This window comes from Dendrobates tinctorius, unplaced genomic scaffold (genome assembly GCF_039654945.1).
Source record: "Dendrobates tinctorius isolate UK_male_01 unplaced genomic scaffold, ASM3965494v1 ptg000117l, whole genome shotgun sequence".
Lineage (NCBI taxonomy): Eukaryota > Metazoa > Chordata > Amphibia > Anura > Dendrobatidae > Dendrobates > Dendrobates tinctorius.
The window spans coordinates 14,422,597-14,448,934 of record NW_027361785.1 but is presented as its reverse complement, the minus strand read 5'-3'; the positions used below and the strand labels follow the sequence as shown (position 1 = coordinate 14,448,934).

General features: G+C 39.8%; 1 protein-coding gene across 5 annotated transcripts in view; it reads left to right on the top strand.

Annotated features, from left to right (window-relative positions):
* P2RX1 (purinergic receptor P2X 1) overlaps positions 1–26,338 on the top strand; it is a 245,346-nt gene that overhangs the window by 111,883 nt on the left and 107,125 nt on the right. For all 5 annotated transcript variants that reach the window (XM_073590587.1, XM_073590586.1, XM_073590588.1 and 2 more), the window contains 3 exons: positions 11,454–11,550; positions 13,503–13,583; positions 22,478–22,619. In XM_073590587.1, the coding sequence (XP_073446688.1) occupies positions 11,454–11,550; positions 13,503–13,583; positions 22,478–22,619 (320 nt within the window). The remainder of the gene's footprint in view (positions 1–11,453; positions 11,551–13,502; positions 13,584–22,477; positions 22,620–26,338) is intronic.

Below are 26,338 nucleotides of genomic sequence, written 5' to 3'. Positions count from 1 at the left end.
CATAGTTGTAATCAGAGTTACCTGGTTGGGGCCCACTCAGAAATTTCACCTCCCCCCCTACCCCGAACCAAAATCCCTACCTATATCTCTGGGAAGGAAGATTTATATTTCTTCACATATGACAGTCTGACTGAGGTGTATGTGTGATACAGCTCTTGTCAGTTAACACATAGGTCTTGGCTGCTATATATCTTCAGTCTGTAAGTGAGTCAGGGTACCATTACACTTAGCGATGCACCAGCGATCCCGACCACGATATGACCCGGTCAGGATCGCTGGTGCATCGCTAAGTGGTCGCTAGTGAGCTGCCATACAGGCAGATCTCACCAGCGACACAGCAGCGGTCGCTACTTACCTGTCAGACGAGGCGATCCTGACGTCCTCCCGCCCACGTCTACGCGTCGCTCATCGGCGCCACAGGAAGCCCAGCAGGTAGTGGCCGACGAGAAAAGGCCCAGGACGTTCTAGTGCGATCAGCAATAACCAGCAGCGGAGCCGGTCGGAGGTAAGTATCACACATAGTGATAGCTAGCAATATCGCTGCTGCGTCACAAAACCAGTGACGTTACAGCGATATTGCTAGCGATATCGCTTAGTGTAACGGGCCCTTAAGACAGGCTGGTGTTTGAATTATACCAAGGACACCATTTTATCTCATTCTCAGAGAACCCCATTAAGCATAATACTATTTTTTCAGTACTTTTTGTATCTGCTCTTTGCCTTAATTATACTATCTATTAGTTTTGGAAGACTCTTTTTTATTTTTTTTTACAAAAAAAATTAGCAAGAATGTTTTTCTACCTTTAAAGTTTAGTTTTAGAAATTGAATGCCTTTTCACTTTTCATGATACACGTAATCTAAATATTAAAGCACGATGATTTTTTTTTATTTTACCACTGGAATGGCATCACCAATATAAGTTCCCTACCCCCAGTCTTATGCTTACCAGATGCCGTATTCATCTGTTGCTGGTGACAAACCAGTCCCCTCATGCAGATTGTGAGCTGCTCGAACAGTCTGGTGTTAGCTGGACGAGCCGGGAATTACTTCTCAATGTAAGTCTATGAGAGGCAGAACGAGGCCGGAAGATGCTCTCATAGACTTACATTGAGCGCTTTAAATTAAGTGAAAGACCGTGTCCAAGTTTGGGTGAAGTACCGTGAATAAATCTTTTATTACGCGCTAAATACAATAGAACATTTCGACCAGATACAAGTCTTTGCCAAGCATGACTTGTATCTGGTCGAAACCTAGCACTGTATTTGGCACGGAATATAAGAAGATTTATTTACAGTTGTGGCCAAAAGTATTGGCACACCTACAATTTTGTCAGATAATACTCAGTTTCTTCCTGAAAATGATTGCAATCACAAATTCTTTGGTATTATTATCTTCATTTAATTTGTCTTAAATGAAAAAACACAAAAAGAATTGTCCTAAAGCCAAATTGGATATAATTCCACACCAAACATAAAAAAGAGGGTGGACAAAAGTATTGGCACTGTTCGAAAAATCATGTGATGCTTCTATAATTTGTGTAATTAACAGCACCTGTAACTTACCTGTGGCACCTAACAGGTGTTGGCAATAGCTAAATCACACTTGCAGCCAGTCTTAAATGAAAAAACACGAAAGAGAATGAAGCAAAAAGCAAAACATTGATCATTTCACACAAAACTCCAAAAATGGGCCAGACAAAAGTATTGGCACCCTCAGCCTAATACTTCGTTGCACAACCTTTAGCCAAAATAACTGCGACCAACCGCTTCCGGTAACCATCAATGAGTTTCTTACAATGCTCTGCTGGAATTTTAGACCATTCTTCTTTGGCAAACTGCTCCAGGTCCCTGATATTAGAAGGGTGCCTTCTCCAAACTGCCATTTTTAGCTCTCTCCACAGGTGTTCTATGGGATTCAGGTCTGGACTCATTGCTGGCCACCTTAGAAGTCTTCAGTGCTTTCTCTCAAACCATTTTCTAGTGCTTTTTGAAGTGTGTTTTGGGTCATTGTCCTGCTGGAAGACCCATGACCTCTGAGGGAGACCCAGCTTTCTCACACTGGGCCCTACATTATGCTGCAAAATTTGTTGGTAGTCTTCACACTTCATAATGCCATGCACACTGTCAAGCAGTCCAGTGCCAGAGGCAGCAAATCAACCCCAAAACATCAGGGAACCTCCGCCATGTTTGACTGTAGGGACCGTGTTTTTTTCTTTGAATGCCTCTTTTCTTCTCCTGTAAACTCTATGTTGATGCCTTTGCCCAAAAAGCTCTACTTTTGTCTCATCTGACCAGAGAACATTCTTCCAAAACGTTTTAGGCTTTTTCAGGTAAGTTTTGGCAAACTCCAGCCTGGCTTTTTTATGTCTCGGGGTAAGAAGTGAGGTCTTCTTGGGTCTCCTACCATACAGTCCCTTTTCATTCAGCTTGAACTTGTTTGGATGTTAGTCGAGGTTCTTTATCCAACATCCGCACAATCTTGCGTTGAAATCTCTTGTCAATTTTTCTTTTCTGTCCAAATCTAGGGAGGTTAGCCACAGTGCCATGGGCTTTAAACTTCTTGATGACACTGCGCACGGTAGACACAGGACATTCAGGTCTTTGGAGATGGACTTGTAGCCTTGAGATTGCTCATGCTTCCTCACAATTTGGTTTCTCAAGTCCTCAGACAGTTCTTTGGTCTTCTTTCTTTTCTCCATGCTCAATGTGGTACACACAAGGACACAGGACAGAGGTTGAGTCAACTTTAATCCATGTCAACTGGCTGCAAGTGTGATTTAGCTATTGCCAACACCTGTTAGGTGCCACAGGTAAGTTACAGGTGCTGTTAATTACACAAATTATAGAAGCATCACATGATTTTTCGAACAGTGCCAATACTTTTGTCCACCCTCTTTTTTATGTTTGGTGTGGAATTATATCCAATTTGGCTTTAGGACAATTCTTTTTGTGTTTTTTCATTTAAGACAAATTAAATGAAGATAATAATAACAAAGAATTTGTGTTTGCAATAATTTTCAGGAAGAAACTGAGTATTATCTGACAAAATTGCAGGGGTGTCAATACTTTTGGCCACAACTGTAATTGACTCAAGCTTGGACACAGTTTTTCACTTAATTTACAGTAATTTTTTTCCCAGTGAGCTCCTTGGAGTCCTTGATGCTGCGTCCTCCTGTGGGTATGATGATCCGGTTTCCTAATGTGTCCTAGATGAGTGCTGAGGGCAAATTTGTACTTGTTGCATTGAGAGCTCGTCGTGACCATTATCTCTAACTTCTGGTCATTCAGAAAATTGCAGTCAAAAGATGATGGATCGGGACTGGAACAGCACCTGGAAGAGCTAGTAAGTATGTTGATAGAGACAGGGCTCTTTCATTAGTGGTACCAATCCAGCACTAAAATAAGAAAAACCCGCTGGAGTAGCGCTTTAATTAAATGTAATGTAAGTCAATGAGAGCCAAAACGAGGCCAGAACAAGGATCTCGTAGACTTGCAATGAGAACTTGTGACCTTTTACCTCTGACTTCCGATCAGTCAGAAGTAGCGGTCACAAGATTGCGGCACAGGAGCTGAAGTATAATACTAGGGTCAGGGAAGGGAAGTGGTTCTTTTACACTTGCCTTGTTTCTGCGAGCCGTTTTTGTGGCCCCAATAGATTTCTATGGGGCCGCAAAAACGGCCCGAAAAAATACATTGGAGCGTTTTGTGCCGTATGGCCGTATATACAGCCGTGAAAAAATATCGAGCTTGCTTGATATTTTTCACGGCTTACGGACACGGCCTCCATTTAAATCAATTGTACCGCAAAAACAACGGTAGCTTACGGCCCGTTTTGGCGGGAGACCGCAAAAATCATGGCAATACGGCCTGCAAAAACCCTGCAGTCCCCTGGATCCAAGATGGCGACGGGGGCCTTCGGGGGCCTGTAGGGAGCTGACTTCCTCACTGCCTGCAAAGCGCAGGCATGAGGAAGTCTGCAGCAGTGCCTGTGACAGATCGCTGATCTGTCACAGTGATCTGTGATGTGACAGATAAGTGATCTGTCACAGGACAGTGATGTCCCCCCTGGGACAACCTAATAAAGTTAAGAAAAAAAAAAAAGTAAAAATAATTTTAAAAAAATCGCTAAATAAATTAAAAAAAATGTTCCCTAATAAATTCATTTTTTGGAAATAAAAAAACAATAAAAGTACACATATTTGGTATCGCCGCGTCCATAACAACCAGCCCTATAAAACTGTCCCATTAGTTAACCCCTTTAGCGAACCCCTTAAAAAATAAAAATAAAAAACGAAGCAAAAAATAATGATTTATTATCATACCGCCGAACAAAAAGTGCAATAACGCGCGATCAAAAAGACGCATATAAATATCCATGGTACTGCTGAAAACATCATCTTGTCCTGCAAAAAACGAGCTGCCACACAGCATCATCAGAGAAAAAATAAAAAAGTTATAGCTCGCAGAATATAGCGAGCAAAAATTATTATTTTTTATATAAAATTGTTTTTATTGCATAAAAGCGCCAGAACATAAAAAAATGACATAAATGACATAAAATGACATAAATGAGGTATCGCTGTAACCGTACTGACCCGAAGAATAAAACCGCTTTATCAATTTTACTGCACGTGGAACAGTGTAAACGCACCCCCCCAAAAGAAATTCATGAAACACTGGTTTTTGTTCATTCTGCGTCCCAAAAATCAGAATAAAAAGCGATCAAAAAATGTCACATGCCCAAAAATGGTACCAATAAAAACGTCAACTCGTCCTGCAAAAAATAAGACCTCACATGACTCAGTGGGTCAAAATACGGAAAAATTATAGCTCTCAATATGTGGTGATGCAAAAACTATTCTTACAATAAAAAGCGTCTTTTAGCGTGTGACAGCTGCCAAAAATAAAAACCGCCATAAATAGTAAATCAAACCCCCCCGTTATCACCCCCTTAGTTAGGGAAAAATAATAAAATTTAAAAAACGTATTTATTTCCATTTTCCCATTAGGGCTAGGGTTAGGGCTAGGGTTAGGGCTGAGATTAGGGTTAGGGGTGTGTTGGGGTTAGGGGTGGAGTTAGAATTGGGGGGTTTCCACTGTTTGGGCACATCAGGTGCTCTCCAAATGCAACATGGCGTCTGATTTCAATTCCAGCCAATTCTGCCAAATGGTGCTCCTTCCCTTCCAAGCTCTGCAATGCGCCCAAACAGTGTTTTACCCCCACATAAGGGGTATCAGCCTACTCAGGGCAAATTGAAAAACAACTTTTGGGGTCCTATTTCTCCTGTTGCCCTTAGGAAAATAAAAAATTGGGGGCAAAAATATCATTTTTGTGGGGAAAAAAAATATGATTTTTTTATTTTCACGCCCGGGCGTTATAAACTTCTGTGAAGCCCTTGGGGGTTCAAAGTGCTCACCACACATCTAGATAAGTTCCGTAGGGGGTCTAGTTTCCAAAATGGGGTAACTTGTGGGGAGTTTCCACTGTTTAGGTACATTAGGGGCTCTCCAAAGGCAACATGACACCCGCAGAGCATTCCATCAAAGTCTGCATTCCAAAACGTCACTACTTCCCTTCCGAGCCCTGACGTGGGCCCATACAGTAGTTTTCTCCAACATATGGGGTAACAGTGTACTCAGAACAAATTGGACAACAACTTTTGGGGTCCATTTTCTCCTGGTACCCTTGGGAAAATAAAAAAAATGGGGACTAAATGATCATGCTTGTGGAAAAAAATCCGATTTTTTTATTTTCACGCCCAGGCGTTATAAACTTCTGTGAAGCACTGGGGGAGTTCAAAGTGCTCACCACACATCTAGATAAGTTCCTTAGGGAGTCTAGTTTCCAAAATTGGGTCACTTATGGGGGGATTCCACTGTTTAGGTACATCAGGGGCTTTTCAAACGCGACGTGGTGTCCGATCTCAATTCCAGCCAAAAAAGTCAAATGGTGCTGTTTCCCTTCCGAGCTCTGCCATGCACCCAAATAGTGGTTTACACCCACATTTGGGGTATCAGGGTACTCAGGACAAATTGCACAATAACTTTTAGGGTCCTGTTACCCTTGGGAAAATAAAATTTGGGGGTGAAAAGATCATTTTTGTGGAAAATATATGATTTTTTAGTTGTACCGCTGTACGTTATAAACTTCTGTGAAGCCCTTGTGGGTTCAAAGTTCTCACACATATCTAGATAAGTTCCTTGGGGGGTCTAGTTTCCAAAATGGGGTCACTTGTGGGGGGATTCCACTGTTTAGGTACATCAGGGGCTTTCCAAATGCGACATGGTGTTCGATTTCAATTCCAGCCAAAAAAGTCAAATGGCGCTGTTTCCCTTCCGAGCTCTGCCATGCGCCCAAATAGTGGTTTACACCCACATGTGGGGTATCAGCGTACTCAGGACAAATTGCACAATAACTTTTAGGGTCCTGTTACCCTTGGGAAAGTAAGAATTGAGGGTGAAAAGATCATTTTTGTGGAAAAAATATGATTTTATAATTGTACGGCTGTACGTTATAAACTTCTGTGAAACCCTTGTGAGTTCAAAGTTCTCACCACATATCTATATAAGTTCCTTAAAAATTAGTAATCATAATAAAACAAAACAAACCCCAAACCCATAAAAAAACCACTAGGTAACTGAGGTTTCGAGTAAGAGAGCACGTTTTGGATATAGAAAAGGCCCAAAAGATTGAGGATTGTGCTTCTTTAAAGACCATCCCAAGGCATTTTAAAAAGTGTCATGGGTGTAATCCTCAGGGTTTACGGATTAAAGCCATAGACCAGGTAGATCTAGGTACTAGAGGTGGCGATGTCTTCAAGATTCTTTCACAATTTGAAAGTCGTTGGATTTATCGGTTTGGTACCCTCACACCTCTGGGTTTTAACGAAAACATGGGCTTTGCTGCTTTTCTGTGATCTGGCATCTTTTTTATGGGTTTGGGGTTTGTTTTATTATGATTACTAATTTTTATCTTTTTGATTACAGCATATGAGTAGTCATCTTTTCATATTCAGAAATTTTTATCCGGGATTAGAGATTCTGTTGTGGATATTTCTACTATCAAGACTCAAGAATTATAGTCACTATGATTTTTGTCACGAAATATGTATCTTTGATAATGATGTATGGATAGGGTTCATGAGATTGCACTATGTCACTTTACACATATTTGTCCATGTTATATGGTATTTGATATTGTGGGGATATTATTTTCTGTAATGTTTTCATATTTGTGTTACTCTTAGCACCATGCACTTTATCATTGATAAGGGATTATTATTATATTTATGTAATAGTCACGGCTTCTTAACAATATTAATTGTATTATATAGTTATTATATAATCACTTTAATTAGGACTATTATTATAGTCAGGCACAAGACACTTTATATTGTATTGAGACTTGATATAAATTTCTGCATTAGATCTCTCTTTATTAGTCCCGGTATGCTATTTGGCATTTCAGATTGTGCACGTGCGCTGTTTATCACAGCCTCTGGCGCTTCCTTGTGATGCTCTGCAATTGACACGCATAGCTTTTAGCTTGCGGTTCATTGAGCGCCAGGTGAAGTACGTCATGGGGGCGTGTTCAGCAGCATCACGCGCCGCTCCATCTGATAGGCTATGAAGGCATGTTTTACAGCGTCACGTGTCGCCCGATTTCATTGGTCAATTGCTGATTTCTACTCACATTTAAACCTTGCCGCCCCTCACCCTGGACACGCCCCCGGAAGAAGCAGGCGGCAAAACGCGCGTTGGGGTGAGGGGACGCTGGATCACACTTGTAATTAGAGGTAATATTACTTTTTCATTCCTTGTGCTCTGTGCATATCACCATATTTATGATCAGGATTCTTGACCTTCTCATTGTGCCCGTGTTATTTTACACGGTTATAGTATATATGCCTTTAGCTTCTGAGTGGATTCCCTTATACCTTTAGGGGGAGGGATATTCTGGATATCATTGATCTTGTTCAGACATTGTATATGGGTTCTGACTGTATGGAATAAATATTATATTTATTGATATAAGAATTGATATGTACTGTCATGTGATTGGTTCATGCATGTCAGTCTTACATTGTCTCCTCATGATTAATTAAGTGTGTACGGCATCCCCTATTACGGCATTATGCTCTTGTCATTTTTAGAATTTATGAATTTTTAATATTGTTGGGATCTCTTCTTTGTTCCATGTTTATATTGATGGGATTTGTGATACGGATTTGCGTGAAGTGCCCTTTTGGATTAGGTTTTGGGACATTGTAGTTATCGGTCATGAACGTGCAAACCACCCTTGGGAGTGAAGGGGTTAAATTTATCTAGAGGTATGGTGGACATCTTTAACTCACAGGTACTTCAAAGAATTTTAAAACATTGGATGATAAAAATGAAAAATTATGTTTTTTTTCACAAAAATGTTGCTTTACCACCAAATGTTTCATTTTCACAAGGGTAACAGGATAGAATAGAAAAGATAATTTGTTGTGCAATTTCTCCTTCATACACCAATGCCCCATATGTGGGGAAAAACTACTACTACAGTGCCTTGAAAAGGTATTCAAACTCCATGAATATGTCCATGTTTTTTCATATTACACCCACAAATTTAAATGTATTTTATTGGGATTTTATGTGATATACAAACTCAAAGTAGCAACTATTTGTGCTGTGCAAAGGAAATGATACATAGTTTCAAAATGTCGATACTTTGTAGGACCACTTTTCGCTTCAAGTACTGTTGCAAGTCATTTGGGATGTGTCTCTACCACCTTTGCACAACAAGGGGCTAACATTTTTGCCCATTCTTCTTTGCAAACTAGCTCTAATCAGTGAGACTGGGTGACGAACGTCTGTGAACATTAATTTTCAATTCTTGTCACAGATTGTCAATGGGATTTAGGTCTGGATTTTGACTGGTCCATTCTGACATATGAATTTGTTGTGTTCTAAACCATTACATTGTACCTCTGGCTGTATGTTTAGAGTCATTGTCTTGCTGGAAGGTGAACCTCTGCCCCAGTTTCAAGTCTTTTTCAGCCTATAACAGGTTTTCCTCCAGGATTGCCCTGCATTTAGTTCCACAGCTGAAGAAAAGCATTAGTACAACATGATGCTGCCACCACTATGTTTGAAGGTGGGGATGGTGTTTCCAGTGTGATGTGCAGTGTTAGTTTTTTGTCACACATAGCATTTTACATTTAGCTCCAAAACATCCTGTTTTCTCTTATCTGGCCAGAGCACCTGCTTACACATGCTAGCTGTGCTCCCTACATGAGTTTTTGCAAACTGCAAATGGGACTTCTTATGGCTTGCTTTCAGAAATGGCTTTCTTCTTGCCACTCTTTTGTGGCGTATATGATTAATTGTTGTCATGTGGGCAGATTCTTCCACCTTAGCTGTTGATCTCTTATACTCCTCCAGAATGACAATGGGCCACTTCGCTGCTTTGCTAATAAGTGCTCTTCTTGCTTTGGATATCCACTTAGGTGAACGGCCATGTCTTGATAGGTTTGCAGATGTGCCATACTCCTTCCAATTTTGGGTAATAGATTGAACAGTGAGTGCTTCATGAGATTTTCAGAAATCGTGCTATTTCTTTTTTTACAATCTAAGCCTACTTTACTCTTCTCCACAACTTTATCCATGACCTCTCTTGTTCTGTTCCTTGGTTTTCCTAATACTGTTTGATCCTTAATGTTCTCAAACAAACCTCTGAGGCCTTAACAGAACAACTGTAGTTATATTGAGAATAAATTACACACAGGTGGACCTAGTCAACTAATTATGTGATTTCAGGGAGCTGAATATAAATGTACGTCACAATTTTCAGATGTATATTTAAAAAAAAAGAATGAAAACAATATATAATTTCCTTTATACTTTACAAATACTTTCTACTTTGTGTCAGTATAGCTCATAAACTCCAAATAGAAAACATTTAAGTTAGTGGTTGTAACGTGAAAAATTGTGGAAAAGTTCATTGTGTATGATTACTTTTTCAAGGAATGTATTTGACTTTTCAAGCATAGATTTGGCTGGAATAGAATGCAGATGCCATGTCGCATTTGAAGAACCCCCTAATGTGTCAAAACAGCAGAAAACCCTCTCAAGTGACCCCAATTTGAAAACTACACACCACAATAAATGTATCTAGGGGTGCTGTGAGCATCTTGAACCCACAGGTAATTCACAGAATTTTAAAACATTAGACTGTAAAAACGCAAAATTATTTTTTTTCCACAAAAATGTTACTTTAGCCACAAATTTTTCATTTTCACAAAAATAACAGGAGAAAGTGGACTGCACAATTTGTTGTGTACTTTCGTCTGAATACACATACGCCTAATACGTGGTCAGAATTTGGGAACACATTAACTCCACATTTTTTTAATATTCTTTAAATATTCCCTTTCTTATAGACGTGGATTCATTTTACCTAATCTTCTCAGACATATCTTCTTTAACCATAATATATAAAATAAAGGTGGATTGACTAGGTACTTTGGTAAATGTCAGTCTAGAAAAAGTAAAATTATGTTAGTGAAACCTGTGAGAACATTTTTTAAAGAGAGGAAACACCAGAGTCTTGGCTTTAACCTTGCCAAGCTCCCCAACTTTATTTTTCTGCTTAAGTATTCATATTTTGAATACCACCATTTTGGGGTACATACAATTATTATTCTTTTATTTTTACTTGGAATAGAAAAAAAAATGCAACTTTAGGGTTTTGTGGTTTGGATTTTGCCCATGCAGCATTAACCTTGCAGTATAAATTAAGTTAACTTTATTTTATAGGTCAGTACAATTACAACAATGTTTTGGCATTTTTGCACAATTAAAATACTTAAAAAATATTTGTTTTAGGGTCACCATATTTTGGAAGACGCAACATTTTGTATGTAAGAGCCTAATTTTTCAGAATGGATAGACTTTTACATTGATATTACAGTATATTGGATTACATATTACTTTTTATAGCTCTTTTCTCCCTGTCTAACTGCTTAGATGCTGCAGTCGTTATTGACTGTGGTATCTAAGGAGGTATGTTGCAGAGATTAGAGTTGCCTTCAATTAGTTACCACAGCTGCAATTGAGTATTAAGTATAATATGTAATGAAATATTTTGTGTTATAGATATTTCTTTATTGTTGGAAACTTGCTTCATTTTGGCGATAAATGTTTCTTTTTTTCATAACACTGCGGTAATTTTTTAAAAAGGATACGAAAATAAAAATGAAAGCATATATTTTTTGTTACTATGAATTAGTACTTTCAATTTTCTGAACAGTACTGCAAATGGTCCTAATTTTAGAATTTTTCTCTTCAAAAAACAAATTAACTGTGACAACACAGAAAATGTGACCATAAATGCATGCCAATAAAAAGTACCAAATATACAGTAACTTATATTTTTCTCCTATATTACATTTTCATTGTATTTATTTCAGGTGTCCTTACTGGAAATTGCAAACCTATCAACAATGAAACCAAGTCTTGTGAAGTCTATGCTTGGTGTCCTGTGGAAAACGACTATGTTATTCCTAAGTATGCTCTTGTCAATTATGAAAATTTCTTAACACACCTTAATATTCTGTATGCATCTTATGAAAATTTCTGAGTCTATAGGACAGATCATTTGTGAGAAATCTTCCTAGAAAGGCCGAACATAAATATCTACAGTGACTATATATGACTGTGATTTGCTTTGATGCGGTCACATGCTGAGTAGCTTCTCATCCGCTTTACAGAATTAGAACATTGATAGAGACAAGAAAAGTTGGTAGTCAGCATACTTGACCAATCAATCGAGTTTGAAATAGAGCGTGACCCTGAAAGCATATGGAACACTTGCACAATTCATCAATCTGCAGTCACGTTGATTTACCCATCAAGGTTGCTGACCGTCCAGAAATTCCAGGACAGTTCATAAAAATAGGGCACTTTTTTCCCTGTCCTTAAAAAAAAAATGTAAGGTGTCCTTTATGTTTTTGATGCTGAAGAAACCTATACAGACAATTTGACTGTAATCATCATTTTACAGTTTACAGTGAATGCAGCTGATGGCTTCATATCAGAATTATGGGCTGTAGACATGTATGCTGTCCAGAAAAATTAAAAAGTCAAGTTGACAACCCTGGTGCCCATACATATTTAATTTAGGCCTGCTACTAGTATTGTCCATTTCCAAAATCATTACATTCAATTTGCGGTTGTCAAAAGGTCATTTTACTAATATTTTATCCAGTGGGGAAAATAAGTATTTGATACACTGCCGATTTTGCAAGTTTTCCCACCTACAAAGAATGGAGAGGTCTGTAATTTTTATCATAGGTACACTTCAACTGTGAGAGGCAGAATCTAAAAAAAAAGCAAAAAACAGAAAATCATATTGCATGATTTTTATATAATTAATTTGCATTTTATTGTATTAAATATCGTAAGTGTTTGATACAATAGAAAAACACAACTTAATATTTGGTACAGAAACCTTTGTTTGCAAATACAGAGGTCAGAAATTTTCTGTAGTTCTTGACCAAGTTTGCACACACTGCAGCAGGGATTTTTCCAGATCTTTCAGGTTTCAGGGCTGCCGCTGGGCATCATTGAGTTTCCGCTCCCTCCAAAGATTTTCTATTGGGTTCAGGTCTGGAGACTGATTAGGCCACTGCAGGACCTTGAAATGCTTCTTAAGAAGCAACTCAATAGTTGCCCTGGCTGGCTGTTTCGGGTCATTGTCATGCTAGAAGACCAAACTATGACTCATCTTCAATGCTACTACTGGGGGAAGGAGGTTGTTGGACAATACAAGTATCACCAGGTGAGCTGTCACATAGACAGCCCCAGCGATCAGGACCAGCAACACTGGACGCTGGTCTCTAATGTAAACGTCAGGTATCCAGGAGCCATGCTGGTTTCCAAGGTAAACATCGGGTATCTAGGAGCCGCACGACTCCTGGATACCCAACGTTTACATTAGAAACCAACGTCACTTATCGCTGGTCTCTCGCTGCCACACGCAGCGATGCGTGCTGGGCAGCGGGAGACCAGCGATGGAAAAACGGCCCAGGCCGCTCGAGCACGATGAGCGATAACCGGCGGGGGGGCAGTCGCTGATCCCCGTCACACACAGCGATCTCGTTGGCGAGATTGCTGATGTGTCACAAAATCAGCGATCTCGTGTGTGACGGGACCCTAATTGTTTATACTGTAGAGGACACTGTGGATGGTGGAGAGACGGTGTTCAGTGGCTTGTGTACACACTAATTTCTGCAGTATTCAGTGCCAACATCGCAGCACTGTACAGGAATGCACAGTGTGATATGGGTGATATGGAGTTTCTATCACAGTCACCATCCTGGGACAAAATATCTATTACTAATTTATGTTTCTGAAGTACAGTAATGTTTTTTTCAAATAGTGTTTCTCCTGTAATGTAACATCAGAATGCTTCTCCTATTCTTGATTAATATTAGTCTAATTGCTAATTTTTTTTTCAGCCCTCCATTATTGTTGCAGGCAGAAAACTTCACTTTATTTATAAAAAACAGTATTAGTTTTCCTAAGCATAAAGTTAATAGGTATGTATAACCAACATTTTAACAATCATTTGCATTATGGATCATTTTGGTAGTTGTAAATTAAATTATTTGCATTTCCCATAAATTACATTCATTATTTCAGCTTTTTTGAGCAGCGAAGATCTAAAATATCTCATTTATTTTCTCTCTTAGACAATGTTCACATATTTTTGGTCAGCATCCTATGCGTCTGTACAATGAATCGCATACGGACCTCTCACTGACCAATGAGAATTATTTCCAAACAGACACAAAAAATAGCCTCATCTGTTTTGCGAATTACACATTGTTTTATTGGCAAATAGCTACTACAGAGATTCTTAAAAAGAACCTGTCACCTGTTTTGGCCGCTATAAGAGGCGGCCACCGCCTTTCAGAGCTTATCTACAGCATTCTATAATGCTGTAGATAAGCCCCCGGTTTGACCTGAAAGATAAGGAAAATAAGTTTTATTATACTCACTCGGGGGAGCTGTCCGATGCGGTCAGGTCCGATGGGTGTCGCAGGTCTGGGTCCGACGCCTCCCATCTTCTTGTGACTCCACCCTCCTGCTTGCTTCCTCGCTTCCGGCATCGCACTTCTACGCTGGCGTACTTCTCTACCCTGTTGAAGGAAGAGCAAAGTACTGCAGTGTGCAGGTGCCGGGAAAAGTCAGAGAGGCCCAGCGCCTGCACACTGCAGTACACTGCTCTGCACCCAAGAAGGCAGAGAAGTACGCTTGCGCAAAAGTGCGAAGCCGGGAGCGATGAAGCAAGCAGGAGGACGGCATCACAAGAAGATGGGAGGCATCGGACCCATTCCTGCATCACCCATCGGACCAGACAGCATTGGACCACCACCCCGGGTGAGTATAATAAAACTTATTTTTCTTGTGTTGCAGGTTGGATCGGGGGCTTATCTACAGCATTATAGAATGCTGTAGATAAGCCCTGAAAGGCAGTGTCCACATCTTATAGCTCCCAAAACAGGTGACAGGTGCATTTTAACCTCTTACATTTACAACCAATTTTCATTTTTGCACTTTTATTTTTCTTCCCCCTTCCAAGAGATATTTTTTAAATGTCTGAAGATATAGTCTATGGAGGTTGCTTCTTTACAGGAAGAGCTTTAGTTTTCACTGATTTCATTAATATATGATTCTGAATAATGGGAAAAAAATCAAAGTGGGTTGAAATGGGAAAAACTGCATTACTGCCATTTTTTTTGTTTTATTTTTTATTCTTACTTCAATAATAAACTTAGCTTTTATTATATTTTCATGGATTTAAAAAAAATCAAAACGGTGTATAAAAATGGAACTGTGTTAGCATTTTTTGAAAACCACAGCTTTATTTTTTTTATCAATAGAGCCATCTGAGGTCTTGTTTTTTTGAATGGCATGCTGTACAGTACTTGTTATTTGAATCTTTTGGGGTACTGTGGTAGATCAACTCCCTCGGCTGCTAGTCACAGAAATACTTTCTATTTAAATTTTAAATTGGTTTATTAAAACGTCCTGCATAAACCAGTGCAAAGTTAAATCAATATACGTGGCCTTTCTGACATGACAGGAAAAAGAAAATAGCATACAGTACAGTATGTGTGGCAATGGGGATCCGCACACTCAGGGGAACAAAAACAAGGCTCACGTCTCTTTAACATGAACACAGCTCTGTAAATCTCATCTTCAGGCACACTGAACACTGAATGAGTTCAAATGTGAAGAGCTTCCCACCCACTGTTCAGCTGTTCACAAAAACCCATCCCTTAATATGACCGATTAACCCCTCTCAGCACTTAGAGTGCTGGAGCATTTTCCCAGGTTCATATCACTGAAACTAACATCCTCAGTGACACATATCTCCCCTCCAGTATTTTACCAGTGACCTTTTCAAGGTACACACAAAGTTTTGATGATTTTAGTGTTTTATTTTGGTGGAGTAGTGGCGACTATAAAAAGGCAATTATAGCACTTTTATTTTTGGGTGCTTATAGTATGGTTTAAATAATTTTACATTTTCATAGCTCAAACTTTTATGGATATGGCAATACCATATATGGTTTTTTCATTGTCTTTATTTTTGCATTGGGAAAAGAGGAGACTTAAATTGAACAGAACCCCAGTTCCCTGCGATTGAACCACATACTATGGGTCCAAGAACTAACTGGTAGATAAACGCTCCTGTCGTGAGCTTTCTATGACATCAGATCAACAGAGCAGCAGTTTCTCTTCTACTCTACTCTGTTGCAGGAATGTGACTGCTACTACTGGGAGCCAGTTGTCAATCAGCATAACATTGTCAGTCACACCCCGATAACAGAGCAGCCCGAAAGAGGAAGAGATCTTCTGTTGACGTGAAGCAGTAGAATCTCCTGTAGGAGCAGTCCATGACCACTCTGAGCCGGCGCTGGGTAGAACAGGCAGTAGTTAGCAACTACCTGTCGATTAGTTCTTAGACACATAGTAAAAGAAATTAAATAGTCATGGGTAACCTCTTTTAGTTTAACAGCTACATTTAAGAGGTTAAAGAGCAGCATTTGGGGTTAGCTCCATTCGCTGCTGTTAAGAAGTGGATGCTGGAAGACGGAGCTACTTTTGAGGCACGGTGCAAAGCTCAGAAGGAAAGAAGCGTCATATTGAAGTTCACTTTTTCCTGGACTGGTTTGAGGATGCCATGTCACATTGTCAAAGCCCCTGAGGTGCCAGAAAAGCAGAACCACCCATAAGATACCCCATTTTACAAGCTACATCTCTCAATAAATTCATCTACGGTTGAGGTGGCTATATTAACATGACAGGTGGGTCACAGAATTTTATACCATTGGACAATGAAGAAAAAAATAATTACATTTTTACCACCAAAGTTTTGTTATTAGCCCCAGATTTTACATTTTCACACTGGAAATGGATAAAATTGTGATCAACATATGGCAAATAGCCCTCTCTTCCTCCCATATCTCGCCATCTGGTTAAGCAGTACTGTTATACAGGAGCAGTACTGTTATACAGGAGCACAGAATTTACTATAATACTTTGCAGACTCCATATACAGAGCCCCTAAATGCTAGAAGAGCAGAATCACCCCTCAAGTGACCCCATTTTGGAAATTATACCCCTTTGGGAATTAATCTACAGGTGTAGTGTTGATTTTGACTCCATGGTTCTTTTCCAGAAACAAGCAGCAGTGGATGTTGCTGAGTGAAAATTGCAACCTGCCGTTGCAGTGACCAGTACTTGTGCCCAGCTCATGCGCCCATAAATTAAGCGGGCTCTCATCGCTAAAGCAATGACAAACATGTGGGAACTAACTGTGGTTTAGGCACATTGGGCTCAGAAAGGAGGGGGACATTTGGGTTTAGAAGAACAGAATTGCTGAATTTCTTTTGGGGGGGTGAGGGCCATTTCACTTTTCCAGAGTCTCTGTGCTACCAGTAACATGGAAGCCCCCTATATTTCTTTTGACAGATGACAAATCTGAGTGGGCACTTGCTTTTTTTGTGGATTGAGTTGAAGATTTTATTGGGAACATTTTAGATAACATTACATATACATCAGGGTTTCAATTTAAATCTCCAAGTGACTTGATTCAAATGAAAGCCCAAGGGATCCATTCACTATAATGATGTAACAGAGTTGCTCTGGACTCTGTCTGGCCTCTGTTCAGTGGTGTCCTTCTTTTCAGAGGTGCACAAAACTGTGGGCAATGGCACTTTTATGCAGTCCTAATAAAACAACAGACACCTCCGGGTCACAGGTCAGGCAGCGTCCACAGTTCCACCATCTGCCTCATTACAGAGAATCTTCCGCTGGGGCTTTAGTCTGAATAACATATTTCAGAGATTTACTTGGAAACCCAGTTGTAAGTGCTCTCCTTAAAACGCAGATAAATGTGAGCCGTTTTTACTGCGATCTTTGGTAGGCAGAATGAACAAATCAACAGCAGGTGAAGAATTGGTTTTATTCATTTTTTACGCCATTCCTTGTGCTGTATAAGTGATTAGACATCTTTATAAACAGTTTTTATGTTTGGCTGCTGTCACACACTTAAAAACAAAGTTTTTTTTTTTCAAAAACTAGTTTTTGCAGCTCCATATTTTGACAGCTACTGTATAATTTTTCCATATTTCTGCTGACAGAGTCATATAACAGCTTGTTTTTTGCAGGATGAGTTGACATTTTTATTGGTACTATTTTCGGGCCCATAAGGTATTTTGACAGCTTTCTATTCTGATTTTCGGGAGAATACACAAAAAACAACAATTCAGGATTTTTTTATGTAGTTTCGCGTATGGTAAAATTGATAGGGCAGCCTTATTCTTCGACGATTACAGAAATAACCCTTTTATATCTTTTTTTATGTTGCGGCGTTTTTACACAGTAAAAACTATTTTATAGAGAAATAATTCTGAGAGCTGTATAGTTTTCAAAGATACCATTTTTATTTACATTCGTCTTTTTGATCACATTTTATTCCACTTTTTGTTTGGAGGTATGAAGATAAAGCATTGTTTTTGTTCTTTATTATGGTGTTCATTAAAGGAGTTAACTAGTGGGATAGTTTTATAGGTCGGGTCATTCCAGATGCAGTGATACCAAATATATATACTTCCAGGAAGAAAAGAAAGACCGCACTCCTGAAGCTGATGAAATATCGCTGGGTTTATTAGTACATGCTGTACATGTTGGCTGGGGGAGTGATAAAGGAGGATAGAAAACAGCTGACAACGGCCGTTTCGCGCTACCAAAGCACTTCAACAGGTCATTCTTATAGAAGTAGGTTGCAAGTGTGCAGGGCTGAACACGGCATCCACCGCCGTTTGGAAGCCAAACGGCGGTGGATACCGTGTTCAGCCCTGCACACTTGCAACCTACTTCTATAAGAATGACCTGTTGAAGTGCTTTGGTAGCGCGAAACGGCCGTTGTCAGCTGTTTTCTATCCTCCTTTATCACTCCCCCGGCCGACATGTACAGCATGTACTAATAAACCCAGCGATATTTCATCACCTTCAGGAGTGTGGTCTTTCTTTTCTTCCTGGAAATATTCAACGTTGTGGATCTCCAGACCAGCACCCGCAGCTGCCAGCATTGAGTGCTCCGGATACCGCACACCAATAGAAGTCATATGGTAACAGCGGTGCCGTCCACGGTTTTTCTTTTTATACCAAATATATATACTTTTATTTACAACTTTTTTTTACTTTTTTTTTTACTTAGTCCCACTATGGGACTTTCACTTTCTGCAGTGTGATCGCAGTTATAAGGCATAGCAAATTGCAATGCAGCAGCATTGCTATACCTTATATCCTGTCTGTTCTGCAAATATAGAGTGGGTATAAAAAGCATTCAGAGCCCTTTAAATTTTTCACTCTTTGTTTCATTACAGCCATTTGATAAAATTAAAAAATATCTTTTTTTTCTCATTAATGTATACTCTGCACCCCATCTTGACTGAAAAAAAACAGAAATTTAGAAATTTTTGCAAATTTATTAAAAAAGAAAAACTGAAATATCACATGGTCATAAGTATTTAGACCCTTTGCTCAGACACTCATATTTAAGTCACATGCTGCCATTTCCTTGTGATCCTCCTTTAGATGGTTCTACTCCTTCATTGAAGTCCAGCTGTGTTTAATTAAACTGATAGGACTTGATTTGTAAAGGCACCCACCTGTCTATATAAAACCTCACAGCTCACAATGCATGTCAGACCAAATGAGAATCATGAGGTCAAAGGAACTAGCCAAGGAGCCCAGAGACAGAATTATGGCAAGGTACAGATCTGGCCAAGGTTACAAAAGAATTTCTGCAGTACTCAAGGTTCCTAAGAGCACAGTGGCCTCCATAATCCTTAAATGGAAGAAGTTTGTGACCACCAAAAGTCTTCCTAGACCTGACCGTCCAGCCAAACCGAGCAATCGTGGCAGAAGAGCCTTGGTGAGAGAAGAACAACTCAAAATCACTGTAGCTGAGCTCCACAGGTGCAGTAGGGAGATGGGAGCAAGTTCCACAAAGTCAACTATCACTGCAAGCCTCCACCAGTCAGGCTTTTATGGCAGAGTGGCCCAACGGAAGCCTCTCCTCAGTGCAAGACATATGAAAGACCGCACAGAGTTTGCTAAAAAACACATGAAGGACTCCCAGATTATGATAAATAAGATTCTCTGGTATTATGCCTCATGAATGAGACATTTTACAGACTGTCCTGTGCATTTTACATGCTGTATTGCAGTCTCTCATATTGTTTCATTGTTGCTATGTGTTCCTGTGTTTTGCATAGCTGAAATCATCCCTTTCCATCAAGTTTGTCCCTTCTGTCTCTCTGTCTCCCTCTTCTGGGTGTGATGTCACTTCCTTCTCCCTGTGTCTCAGTCTCTATCTTGCCTTCATTAGAGGCACATGTGCTTTCAGCCTGTCTGAAGAAAGTCTTTTTTAACTGCTGCTGATTTCTTCGCATTCTACAAGAATTCTTAAAGAAATCAAAGTCTCTTCTGGATTCTTCATAACATGTGTGCCGGCAGCTGAGTTAAGCTACAGTATCTGTGACCGTCACCAATTGTAAGTAAGGTGAAGAGATCCAGCATCTCACAGAGCCATATTTGCAGTCACAGGCCCCGGGGACAGAATATCTGGTCTGATGAGTTGAAGATAGAACTTTTTGATGATAATTCTAAGCGGTATGTGTGGAGAACACCATGCACTGCTCATCACCTGCCCAATACAATCCAAACAGTGAAACATGGTGGTGGCAGCATCATGCTATGGGGGTGTTTTTTCAGCTGCAGGGACAGGATGACTGGTTGCAATGGAAGGAAACATGAATGTGGCCAAGTACAGAAGAATCCTGGATGAAAACCTCTTCCAGAATGCTCTGGCCCTCAGACTTGGCCGAAGGTTCACCTTCCAAAAAGACAATTGCTCTAAGCACACAGCTAAAATAACAAAGGAGTGGCTTCAGAACAACTCTGTGAGCATTCTTGACTAGCCCAGCCAGAGTCCTGACCTAAACCCAATTGAGCATCTCTGGAGAGACATGAAAATGGCTGTCGTCCACCAATGTTCACCATCCAACCTGATGCAACTGGAGAGGATCTGCAAGGAAGAATGGCAGAGGATCCCCAAATCCAGATGTGAAAAATGTGTTGCATCATTCACAAGAAGACTCATGGCTCTACTAGCTCAAAGGGGTGCGTCTACTCCATACTGAGCAAAGGGTCTGAATACTTATGACCATGTGATATTTCAGTTTTCATTTTTAATAAATTTGCAAAAATTTCTACATTTCTTTTTTTTTCAGTCAATATGGGGTGCAGAGTGAAAAAAAATGAACTTTTTTGAATTTACCAAAATGGCTGCAATGAAACAAAGCGTAAAAAATTTAAAGGTGTCTGAATACTTTCCGTACCCACTGTAAGTTAGTTAGATAATGCACTGCGCATGATCTAACCAACTTACTAATGCCTGGTGACCTGGATGTCATCATGACGATATCAAGTCACCATGGCACGATGACGTCGCATGGGCGCTGATCCAAGGGCAGAGGGGTTTTCTTCCTTCTAACTGCTCGCTAAATCCTGCAATCACAGCGATTACAGCATTTGAGGGGTTTAAGTGTCGGGAGCAGTGTGGGCACTGCTCCTGGTACTGAAACCCCGGTGTCAGCTGTCAGAATCATCTGACACCAGGCGACAATCTGTTTGCGCAAAATCGCCTGGATGTATCCATGCGTCCAAGGTTGTTAAGTACCAGGCTACCTGGACGTATGGATACGTCAAAGGTCATAAAGGGGCTAAAGCGGTTGTCCCATGAACAGTTCTACAATTGGATGTGTTTAAAAAATAAGTTCCTGTGCAGAGATAAGGTAGTACTTTGTAATGGCTTAGTACTGGGTAATGGTTGTGTTTGACATGCAGGAACATGGTCTGATCATACCACATCTCCTGGGCGGGGGAAGAAGCAAAAGAGTGTACAAACATTACAGCACAGGATCACAGCTGATTCTTTCTGTAAGAAAAAACATTCCCCTACCTGTTTAAAAATGAGTTTTACCTCACAGAAAGATTCAGCTGCAACCACCTGCTGTAATGCCTGTATCCTGTCTTTTGCTTTCTCCCCTGCCCAGGAGCTGTGGCATGATCAGACCATGTTCTTGCATGGTCACACACAGCCATTACACAGAGGTACATTTATAAGACATTTATAAGATCATCTTTGGACAGGAATATTTTTTTAACATATCCACTTATGGAACTTATTTTTATTTTAAGACTGATTAATTAAAATGTACTTTGTTTGTGGGATAACCCTTTTAAATACTGTATATACTCACCTCCTGTACTGACGCCATTCCAGCAATGTCAGCACTGGGTCTCCTCAGTCTTGCGTGACATTGTTATGCCACATAAGCCCTGTAGCCAAATAGCGACTGCTAATGACAACAGTGTTCACACCTCCCCTAGAAGTCCAAGATTTTTCCGAAGGCAGTGAGAGCACAGTAGCTAAATAGCAGCCTTTGGTTGGCTGCAGGGCTCACTTTCCATAAATAACATAGCCATGCCAGCTGTGGAAGGCTGACCACTGGAATGGCTCCAATATGGGAGGTGAGTGTACAGTATTTATATATTCCAAATGGGAATGATATATTTAAAAAGGGGTTGGCCACTACTGGGAAAGCCCCTTTAAGTTCCCTAATATTTCTCTAAATTGTCCCATATCTGGTGACTTGATTTTAGATTGAGGCAACCAGCTAGTTACAAAGTTTAGAGGTAAAGTTTAAATGGTATAAGCAAATACCACGTCGAAACAAAAACCCCTGTCATTTAGCCTTTGTTCAGTTCATTGTAAGTAAAGGAACAAATTGTAAAGTTCTAATTGCCTTTAGAATTGATATTGCCATAAAGCATCTATATTTTTCAGACAGAATCTGGTGGAATCAGTAACCAGCAGTTACCTGAAAACTTGTACTTATCATAAAGATACAGACCCACTGTGTCCAGTATTTCGACTGGGATATATTGTGGAGCAAACAGGACAAAGGTTTAGTGACATAGCAAGAAAGGTAATATTACTGGGCAGCTTTTGTTTTTTGTAGATGTCAGTGTGTACTGTTTAAAAACTGCATGCTTTACTACTCTGTCATTTCCATTGAAATGGCTACAACTTTTCGTGCCCAAACACAGAAAAGGAGCTGTCCTAGTAAGAAAATGATATTCTTGAGCATATGTATTCTTGTACACGAACTGCAGATTGATAATCTGGTGCTGTGGATGGTTAAGAGTTGAGCGAATTTGTTCGCATTCGGTTCCGAATCCGATTGGCAGCAAATATTGTTTTTGTATTATTCGTTGAACACAGCTGATCATCATTAGAGTCAATGAGAGTAAAAATTACTAAATATGTTCGGAACCGATACCAATGTGGCGCGAATACGGCACATTCAGATTCGGGAACCGAATCCGAACAAATTCACTCAGCTCTAATTGTTAATTAACCCACTCATTTCATGAGTGTAATATTCACAAAATCAGTGTAAGGGTATGTTCCCATGGTCAGCAAACATTGCAGGTTGAACGCTGCGTACATCTGCAGCGTCCAACCCGCAGCGTCCAGATGTTACAGCATAGTGGATGGGATTTCAATACATCCCATGCGTACACGGATGCCTCTGGCTTCCCTGCAGAGACGCACATGTGGCGTGTCTTTCCAGACTGCAGCATGTCAATTTATGTAATGGAGAAACTCAGTCTCTGCTGTGTAAATTACCCATACACTTTGATTAGATGCAGTAAAACCACATTATCTTCTTAGTCACATGCGTATTAAGTGCAGGAACGCAGCTTACTACGCATGTTTACTAAGTTAAATAATGGCGTACCTTGTTTCAACAGGAAGTTCACGCACACTGCAGATCTCACCATCTATCAGCTGACAGTGAGAACTGCAGTGCACGTGACCGCCGGGAACCGAGTTATCTCCAGTGATCATCTTCAAGCTCTGCTGTTTTCTGGATGTCAGGTTAAATGGTGGCTTTATGCCACCGTTCAGCCAAAGGCATCCAGATGTATCAGAGCTGGACTCGTCATGGGACAGTATTTATATCTTCTCGGTGGACAGGTGAGGATATTGTTGCTTTTTTATTTTAATTCTCTTCCAAGAGACATTGGCTTCGGTGGAATAGGTGATGCAGTAAATATGGTTTAATTAAGATCTATTAAAGGAATCTGTGTCATTATTTAAATTAAAATACTTTATTCTGGCTGTGTCTTTATTTACCACATAACTATAGGATAAGTAATGGATAGGTGTCTTATAGACGCTTCTCCATTACTAATCCATGGGCTTGATGTCACCTGACAATACAAAGGTGACATCAACCCCGCAAATATGAACCCCACTTGCCACCCCTACATGGTTGTGCCAATTGTGGGGAGGCTGCTATTTTTGCTATGTGTGTATATATATATATATATATATATATATTTAGCACAAAAAATGTTTATCATGATTTAAATAACATAATGACATTTTCTGATCATTTCCTTTTGTCTAGGCCGAATATAACAATAGAGCTTTAGACCATATAACATTATTAATAATTATAATGAAAGTAGTAATATGCTACAGGGAGGAACAACTGATATTATAATAGACTGGAACTGTGATCTTGACTGGCCATTGAAGTGCACCATGACTTTACAGACACACTATATATATATATATATATATATATATAGTGTATATATAATATGTGTGTGTGTATATATATAACACAATAAACATTTATCATGATTTCAATAATATGACCTTTTCTGATCATTTCCTGTTGTCTAGGCTGAATATAACAATAGTGCTTTAGACCACATGTGATCTTGTCTGGCCTTTGAAATACCGCCAGCCTGAGAATACCAGGCCGCAGCTGTCTTCTTTTTCCTTGGCTGGTTAACAAAAATAGGGGGACCCTGCGCTATTTTTTTTGGAGAGGATCTCACTATTTTTGCTAACCATCCATAGTAAGCAGACTGCTGCTTCCTGATATTATCAGGCTGGTAAGGTTCATGGATATTGGATCTTTACCAGCCTGAAATACCAGTCCCAGTAGTCTGCTTTACTCTGGCTGATTATCAAGTACAGGGGGATCCCACACTATTTTTTAAAATTATTTATTTATTAAAAAAGAAGGGAGTCTCTCTCTGTGCTTTCCTCCACTTCCTGGGACATGTACGTACGGCTGATGAAAAAAAATGACTGGCACATCCAGACTAGTGTGAATAGGTGCATACCAGGAGAAGCTAACTCCATATACTATATACAAAAAAAGGTTGCACTGTGAAATATATGAAATATGAACAGCAATACAGCTTTTGAATGTTAGGAAAAAGATTTAAGACGCTTAGCATAACATTTGGCCAAATGTTATGCTAAGCGTCTCAAATTTTTTTCATAACATTCAAAAGCCATATTGCTGTTCATATTTCATATATTTTACATTGACATGCTTTAGCATGATAGAGTGCAACATTTTTTTTGTATAATGTACGTCCGACTGTGTCACAAGATTCACCAATACGTAAATTAATACACATGTGTAGTAAGCTGCGTTCCCGCACTTAATACGTATGTGACTAAAAAGATAATGTGGTTATACCACATATAATGAAAGTGTATGCGTAATTTACGCATTGAATTGACATGACATGTCAAATTGATATGCTGTGGTCTGGAAAGACGTGCCACATGTCCGTCTCCGCAGGGAAGCAGCGGGCATCGGTGCACACATAGTGGGCATGGGATTTCTTGACTTTTCTGCAGGAAAAAAAGCAGCAAGTAATGATACCTGCATTTTTGCAGCATTTTTTTCAACACCCATTCAAGCCAATGGGTGAAAAACACTGCAAAAAATGCAGCAAAAATGCTGAAAGAAGTGACATGCGCTATGTCCAAAAAAAGCAGTTAAGCACAACATCCTGATGACACAAAAAACAATGTGTGTGCATGAGATTTCTGAAATCTCATAGGCTTTTCTGGTAATGGAAAAAGCAGCTGAAAATTAGCAAAACAAAAAAACACAGCAAAAACACTCAGTGGGAACATACCCTTATTTCAATTGACAAAAAAAACACATGCAATGAAAAAACGCATCAAAAACGCAAGTGACCTGCCAGTGACCTCAGATGCAAATTTGGTGCAAATTTCACCTGCGTCAAATCTTGAGCAAATATTGAGCCATTTATCAAAAATGTATCACCATCTAATGATATTAGGATGATTTTGATCAACCTGTACTCAGCAAAACCAAAAGCACCATGTGACCAGTAGGGGTAGAGCTGAGCAGAGCGCGAGAAAAAGAAATGAACGTTGAGGAGGCGGCGCCAAATTCAAAAGCAGGGCATGACTGACGTATGTGAGGCGTCTGTGTCCGGGGGGGGAAAGACCTGCCCCCTGGTCAAACTTCTGGTATGTCTGACCAATTTTAAAAACGATTATTTCAGCAGTGGAAGGGACGCTAAATAAAAGAGGCACCTTCACAGAATGCAGCATTAGTGCTGCACAAGGTGGCTCTTTTACTTAAAAACGCCTGGGGGGGTGACAGGTTCCCTTTAATGAGAACCTGTCAGCATGATTTTGTTATGTAAAGCAAAGATATGGCTGTGATGGCGTTGTAATACTAATTACACTGATACCTTTAGTGAAGAAATGCACTTTGTTGTTCATATTTAATCACCATTTGAAATGTTCTCTTAAGTAGATTTCAGTGCATAGGGGCCGGACTGTACCATG